Here is an 8139-nt window from a genome sequence, read left to right on the forward strand (position 1 = left end):
TAATTTGCAGTAGCAGTAGCTAAGCCGTATGCAGATGAGCATGGGGTAGATTAATTTAGACGGGACGAAGCAGGAGACACCATAATAAAAGGAAATAAAATAAAACACAGCCACCAACCCTGGTCCCGGTCCGAGTGGGTTTAGGAGACTGTCTTCTCCATTTGGGAAATTGACTGAACCAAAACGACTCGGGGGCTTAAAACCCTGGCCGTAACTCATTAGCCGATAGGTTGTCACTGAATTAGTTTCGTTTGTTTGTGTTTATTCGTTAATTTCGTTTACTTTAAAGTACCCCTTGCGGTTCGAGATATGTTTCGACCATAAATCTCTAATATTTTACTCCTTCTGTCAAACGATTTCGAAACGTTTGCGATACGTTTGCAATCGGTAGTTTGTTTGGACGCACACTTTTTGGCCACAGGATTCTGCTGGCATCGGAACAAAGAAAGGATACTGAATAGCGTAGGGAATAAATCGATTTTCGATGTTTGCCTCCACCGGTGAAGTGTGTTTTAGGTCGACGGCTCTCTTCGCTCCCTTGCCGGGAGTATGCCCGGCCCATCCGGAAGCCATGCAAAACCGTTCCTATCAACCGCGCATCCTGTCAACGAGACGCGTCCTGTCTGGCATCTAAAACCACCAAAGCAGGGTTCGGTCTCGTCTTTGTTTTCAGTGTGTTTTCCTTAAAGCGTTTATCTCTACTGTGGCAAAACACAAAACGATGGCAGCAGCATTTCCTGGGCCGGGTTTTCAGGTTGTTGGCGCGAATTAGGTGAAAAATGGTTGTTTAATTTAGTTGTGACTCTCCCTCTCTCGCTCTCTTCGCTTCCCGCTTCCGTACCCCGGGTTTCCAGCACCCGGTGACAGATCAAGGGCAAGGGATTTTATAGCGACTTCTCCCTCGTTTACCCCAGCTACCAGTCTGTGGGTGTCAGACACACACCCCGAACTGGACCTCCTCATCAGCCGCCGACCGGAGGAAGCGGTCCTCCGCCCTGTCCTGGCTTTTTCCGGCCACCTTCGGGGGTGCAAGATTTATGCACAAAGTTTAAGATAATTTTATCGTCCCCCATCCACCAGGCCCTTGACAAGTCCCCTGCGATGGCCCACGCAAAATTTTCAGTGCAGACGCGATTGAACCACCACTGCATCAACCGGTAGATGAGCAAAACGAAAAAAAAAGAACGAAAACAAGGACAACCGACACAGAAGTCTAATTCCATGTGCTTTTTTGGGCGCTTGGGGACGACTTTAAGGTCCGGTGTTGCCGACTGTTGGCAACGAAGCCGGGGGACCGCGGCGGGGTCATTGATGAGGGCCATTATGGAGCTGATGGCCACGGACGGGCCGAAGGCACGGGGGCGGGGTAGGGCATAATGATGCAAGACCACAACCACAAATGTGGCTTGGAAGGTGACGGTGGGACGCGAGAGGGATGAGCATGTTGTGCAGCGGAGAGCTTAGAAGAATGTGACACCCTGTATCCGACGGTTTTGTTGAAAGTTTCGCAATTAAATGAGACATTTAAGGTTTTTGCTACCGTAAACGATGTTCCCTCAGCGTGTTGGCTTACTTTTTTTTTTGGCGGGTTTTGGGGTTTCGGTGCATGTTTGTTCGCTTTCGGGTTCGCGACAGATCGAGAAGAAAAAGGTGCTGGTTGTGTTGAACAAAACGAAATTCAATTCGTACACATTGAACTTGAAGTCTTCTCGCGTTACGAAGCAAGTGTTTTTCTTTCTAGCTGTGTTTTGATCATTATCAAGAGTTATTTGAGTTAGGGTTTTATAAAATTTTATTATGAACTTAAAATGAACAATTGATTAATTTAGTTTTAACTCATACTTGTTATGAAATATTGCTCAACAATAGAAAACTTATTTAAGTTAAAGCAGCTATTACAAAATAATGAAAACTTTTGAGCCAGCTAAACCTCTAGAAACATCTTTTAAATTACCTGAATTGAGTCATATTTGTAAAAAGTTGATACTACGGCTTATGTTCCTGATCCCAAATACAGTTGCTTTCATAAGAAAATAATATAAGAGCTGCTTCAATTGTTGTTTTTAAGAACCTTAATGCCGACGGTGTTAGTAAAAGTTTAGTTAAAAAATAGTTTGTCAACATTGCAGTTTTCTTATATCTGTTTTTTTCACCACTTTTCCGCTATTGCACTATTGAAATTACGACCGGGGAAGTTTTGTTCATCCGTTCAGCAAATTTTTCACTATTTCCGCCATCACAAAGCACACCGAAACGTTCCTTTCGCAGCACTCGACGAGTGAAATTTTTCCTCCTCCACGCTACGTGCAATTGGCGTTTGCGCTTACTTCGAGCGGCACAAACGAAACCGAGGCGGTCTGGTTAATTCACCACTTGAGGAACGCACACACCACGCACTGACCTTTCACCACCGGTTCCATGACCTTCGCGCGATCAATATTGGAGTTAGCCATCGGTAAATACCGGTTCCGAATCGGTAACCTACCGGTTCGCAACAGCCAATCACAGCGCTCCGTTTTATGTGTGAGTCACTAACACATCCGCAAATATCACGCATACACTCGCAGTTTTTTACGCACACTTACGCATTTCACGCGTCGATACACAGCTCGCACGAAAGTTTGAAAAGAAGTTGTTGTGAGTCACAAAATGGTCGCTTTGAGCGTCGCAAAACAGATCACTTCTCGGAATATGGACAACAAACACGCCTTTACCGGGAGAGGCGTGGCTTTCGTCGCTGCTGTGTCGTACCGTACGGAGGAGTGAGTAAGAAGGGCTATGTCACCGCAAGCATAGGGCAACAAAGGGTGGTGAGCGAGACAACAGGGTCGCTCCCGTCAACCGCTTCAACATCAACCCTTGGTGAAGATGAAATAGCCGAACGCGAGCCGAACGTGGCACGAACTCCGCGGCACCAGCGGACCCGAATGCTGCCAGTGGCTCTGAGAGCGATGAATACTTGAATATATTGTTTAGTCAACTTCTATAATTCGGAGCGTTTGCACGTAGATCGCCTCGATTGTGCGTACAATAAATCGGTATATTTATTAATTTCACTCCTGTCCGCAGGCCGTTTGGCGCCCGTGTCTTGTCAGCAGAGCAGCGGTGTTCACCGGTGACAGTTAGTGTGTTGTGCGTGTGGAATCGGTTTGCTTTCCGGTTTTTTTACGCCAATCGAGATCGCTCCCGAGCGGACGACGTCATCCCCCGCGAGGTGTGTTCTACGTGTGTTCTGTGTGTTCGCGATCGCGAAGTAGTACAAGCAAGCGTTCCAAAACACTCGCTTTGGAAGCGTTTCGCAGTGACCTGCCCTGGTGGAGGGAGAGTAAGAAAATATACTAACAGTGGACTGTCGTGAGCCTGGGCAGGTGTCGGTGAAGGTGAATCTCGAATTGCGTTGCCTCCGCTCGCCCAACAAACGATACGTAAATACGACTGGCTCGAGGTTCGCATCGGTCGGCCATGCAGTGTAGCGCTGCGGGAATTCGGTGACCTGGGGCACAATTACGTTACCGACATCCCAAGTGCCGGATGAGGATGGTACCGCTTCTTGGCGCGACGCTGATGACAGGTTCGTCCTAACGCCACCGGAAGCAAAACGTACACGCAGCAAAGTGCGCTCTACAGAGCAATTGTGTGTGTGTGAGTGTGTGAGTTTGCGCGAATTTCGGTTCAGCTTATTTTGTGTGCTATTCTTTTGGGAGCTTAGAATATTTCTAACCATAAAAGATACACCGATTATTGGCCCTCTTTATGGCCTTGATACTGCCGGCGATTCCCTGACTACCTGAGTGATAGTGTGTGCAATGATGAATGTTTACCCCTACCGGGGCCAGAAGACCAAGCACGCATTTTCGATGAACGAGATAAACTGATCATCATCAGCATCCGACCAAACACAACATCATCAATCCGCCACAGATGATCGACCGAAAAAACACCGAACCCGGAAGAGCAAGGGAGCGGGAGCCTTCGAAAGTGTGGTGGTGTAATTAATTTGAATAATCTTCGCCGGTGCCGGAGCCACCGGTTGTGCGAGGAAATTTGCATAAAATTTCGATACAGCTGGCAAAAAGAAAGGAAGCAAACCAGGCACATTTTCCATAACCGATAATCTCGGAGCCAGAGAGGAAATCGTGCACCGCAGAGAGAAAGCGAGAGGATTCAGAATTTTTTGGTTTCATTCATCGAGCCAGAAGAAAACGAGCCCAAAACAAGAACATAGCGCGTATCGGTTGACGTGATCCTTGCAAAACCAGTAGAAGAGTTCCCGGAAGAGTTTTCCCCCAAAGCTCAAGAGCTTTCCAATTTGGCGAACGTCATCGATCGAACGAAGCGTTTTACCGTGAAATTGTGAAACGCACCAGCGACGGAGCGAGAAGGCCGCAGCGGTGTGTGTTCGTGTGTGTTTTTTTTGTTGTTGCTAGTTTTGTTATTTCGTTGTGATACACATTGTCGGTGTGTTTGTTTTTCGAGGCCGCACATCGATCGATTTTGGTGACTACTAAAAAAAAAGTAACGAAGAAAAGGCTGGCGTTTTCGGTTGTGAAGCAAAACCCCTGCTGGCCCGCAGAGTGAATGAGTGTTCTCTCGAAACGTCAAACGTAGGATAGAAGAAGAAAAAGTCGAGCGCCGGAGAGCAAGAGTGTGAGCGTAGTGTGTGAGCCTATATCATCTCCCCATCGTAGCAGGCCAAGTGAAGCGTTGATAGTAGATTCCTGCACGGTGACTACTAAGAGGTGGCTAACAAGGCGAGAAAGAGAAAGAGCGGGAGCTGGAAAGAGAGAGAGAGAGGTTGCGTGCGTAGGGAGATTTGAAGTAGGAGCATCATCGCACAGCTGTCAGGTTGTGCTGTGAGGGACGGCGAGTTCGAGTTGTTTCGGAACTTGTTGAAGCGTAAGCGGCAAAGAAGCGGCATCAATCGCGAAAGCGCCGGCCGCTTTCGTGATCGCGCGTTGGCGGCTTTCTTATCGGCCCTGTGCTGTCGGTGCCGTGCGTGCCGTGCGGTGGCCCCGGGGCGGCTAGGAAGCAATAGCGAGTCATCGGTTCAGTAGGCAGGGAAGGAGGCGGAGGCGGAGGAGGAGGAGAAGGAAGGAGGGGAGAGGCTCGTAGTGCCGCCGGTTCGGTAACGGAGAAACCATCGATCACCAAAGGATAAACGGTGGCGGCGGTGGCGGCGTCGGCGGTGGCGGAGGCCTCGGCATTGATGTTGGCTGGAACCCGTTCTCGTGGAAGATAGGAAAAGTGAGCCCAAATTTGGAGCCCTACCCCGCCAGCGTGGAAGGGCTGAGCAGCCCGCGGGCGGTGGGGATGGCCGCCACCGCGTACATCTCGCCCGGCGCCGGCGAACTCGACATGGCGCTGGGCGGCGGTGGTGGCGGCGGCGGCGGAGGCGGCTACCATCACACCTCGTCGCCGCGCAGTGCCGCCGATGCGAACGAGATGAAGTACATGCACCACCATCACCACCATCACCACCATCAGGCGGCTGCGGCGGCTGTGGCGGCGGCAGCGAATCACCATCATGGCGGCATCACCGTGCCCTCGAGTCCTTCGCCCAACCCGGCCGGCCTGGGCTCGGTGACGGGCGGGCTCGGGGGCAATCCGTGGGCCGCCCTGCAGCCCAGTGACCCCTGGACGCTGCATGCCGCCGCGGCCGCCGCCCACTCCCACCCGGCCCACACACACCCGCATCCGGCGGACGTGAAGCAGGAGATGCACCTGACGCAGCAGGCCCGGGCCGCCAGCCAGCAGGCGGGCGGTGCCGGCCCCGGGGGCGGACCGGGTGGAGGCGGAGGAGGAGGCGGTGGGATGGGATCGCCACACGGGTGGCATGCGCCGGTGCACGCCGGCTCGCACTACGCCACCGGTACCGGTTCTCCCCTGCAGTACCACGCGCATGCAGCCGCGGCCATGAACGGCATGCTGCATCACCCGGCCAGCCACCATCACCCTGCGCATCACCAAAGTGCGGCGGCGACCCCGTCGCTGCATCCCTCGCTGCGGGGCGAGTCCCCGCAGCTGCATCTGCCGCCGCACCATCACCATCACCATCATCACCATCACCTGCAGGGCGACCGGGATGTGAGCGCCGGCGAGGAGGACACGCCGACGTCCGACGACCTGGAAGCGTTCGCGAAGCAGTTCAAGCAGCGCCGGATCAAGCTCGGGTTCACGCAGGCGGACGTGGGGCTGGCGCTCGGGACGCTGTACGGCAACGTGTTCTCGCAGACGACCATCTGCCGGTTCGAGGCGCTCCAGCTGAGCTTCAAAAACATGTGCAAGCTGAAGCCGCTGCTGCAGAAGTGGCTGGAGGAGGCCGACTCGACCACCGGCTCGCCGACCAGCATCGACAAGATCGCGGCCCAGGGCCGGAAGCGGAAAAAGCGCACCAGCATCGAGGTGTCGGTGAAGGGGGCGCTCGAGCAGCACTTCCACAAGCAGCCGAAGCCGTCGGCGCAGGAGATCTCGTCGCTCGCCGACAGTTTGCAGCTGGAGAAGGAGGTCGTGCGGGTGTGGTTCTGCAATCGGCGGCAGAAGGAGAAGCGCATGACGCCCCCGAACACGATGGGGGGCGACATGATGGACGGCATGCCACCGGGTCACATGGGCCACGGTGGTGGCCATCATGGCGGGCACGGCGGTTACCATCCTCACCACGACATGCACGGCAGCCCGATGGGGGCGCACAGTCACAGCCACAGCCCGCCGATGCTCAGCCCGCAGGGTATGGGCGCGACCGTCGGCGGCCACCATCAGCTGACGGCCCACTAGCAATCAGAGCACCAGGAGTCCACGGCGGCGGCTGCAACGGCGGCGGCGGCTCAGGCGGCCGCCGCGGCAGCCCAGGCGGCCTTCTTCACGCCGATCCACCACCCGCATCATCACCCGCACCATCCACATCACCATCACCCGCACCATCATCCGCACCATCCGCACGCGCACCATCCGGGCGCGATGGTCGGCTTGCAGACGGCTCATCAGGCGGCGGCGGCAGCGGCAGCCGCTGCAGCAGCCGCCGCAGCCGCGATGGTCGGAGGGCACGGAGCGGTGTACGGGTCGGCGGGAGGAAGCAGCATCACGCAGGTGTCTCAGTCGTCCGCGTCACCCCCTGACTCGGGGTCGGGATCTTCAGCCGCCGCATCGGCCGCCACTGCCTCACAGGCGGCTAACGGCGAAGGAGGCCCGTCCCAGCAGCCGCAGCAGCAGCAGCAGCAGCAGCAGGGACAACAGGGACAACAGGGACAGCAGCCGCCACCACAGTCGTCTTCAGTGCCGGCGACATCGACGTCACCCGCTCCAACGAGCTCATCGGCGTCGTCCGCTTCGTCGGCACTAGCAGCGCAAATGTACATAGACCATCAGCGCAGTCAGCAGCAGCAGCAAGTGCAGCAGCAACAGCAACAACAGCAGCAGCAGCAGCAGCAAGCTCAGCAGCTTCATCACCATCAGCAGCAGCAGCAGCAGCTGGCCCATGCACAGCAACAGGCTCAGCAGCAGGCTCAGCAGCATGCTCAGCAGCAGCACGCTCACCATCAGCAGCAGCTACACACAAGACGACTCCTGCAGGAATGGACTCTGCAGTTCGGACCAACCGGAACAGCAACTGGTGCACGTTACATTTAAAGAAACACACAAACGAAACCGAAACGAAGCAAAAAGCAAACAAGCAAACAAACAAACAAACAAACAGGTAGAACCGCGATCAAATTGACAGGTCGAAGCAACAGCTTCCAACAAAAAAACAAACCGTCAAACCAGACAAAGAAAAACACGCGCGGACAACGCAAGAGTTAGGAATCTAATATTAGTCTCAAAGTACACTCGGTGTGTCGCGGTTAAGGAACGGGCGGGAAGGTCGAGAGCTTACGTTTAGGGTTATTACTAGGGTACTAAGCTAAGTAGCTAAGGGGGTGGGAAATTGTTGTACGAGGGGGAGAAGAAAACAAAACACCGAGGGGGCAGAAAACGGTCCGATCACATTCGATCAAGTTCAAGTCAGGAAAATAGGGAAGCGCACGTCCACGTTCACGAGAGTGCGCGTATGTGTTCGCCAGGACCCCGTGGGTCAAGTGTCAACGTACGTATGGGTGCGTGAGTGTGTGTGTGTACGCGGTTTTGTGATGATAACGTGTGATT

General features: G+C 54.1%; 2 protein-coding genes across 2 annotated transcripts; both read left to right on the forward strand.

Moving 5' to 3' along the window:
* The first annotated feature begins 5310 nt into the window (after nt 1-5310).
* LOC131285695 (POU domain protein CF1A) lies at nt 5311-6774 on the forward strand. Its single transcript, XM_058314554.1, has one exon. The coding sequence runs from the start codon at nt 5311-5313 to the stop codon at nt 6772-6774; it is 1464 nt and encodes a 487-aa protein (XP_058170537.1).
* Nucleotides 6775-6957: 183 nt separating this feature from the next.
* Nucleotides 6958-7626, forward strand: LOC131294180 (ras-interacting protein RIP3-like). Its single transcript, XM_058322224.1, has one exon. The coding sequence runs from the start codon at nt 6958-6960 to the stop codon at nt 7624-7626; it is 669 nt and encodes a 222-aa protein (XP_058178207.1).
* Nucleotides 7627-8139: the final 513 nt, after the last annotated feature.

The sequence above is a fragment of the Anopheles ziemanni genome, chromosome 2 (assembly GCF_943734765.1).
Source record: "Anopheles ziemanni chromosome 2, idAnoZiCoDA_A2_x.2, whole genome shotgun sequence".
Taxonomy (NCBI): Eukaryota; Metazoa; Arthropoda; class Insecta; order Diptera; family Culicidae; genus Anopheles; species Anopheles ziemanni.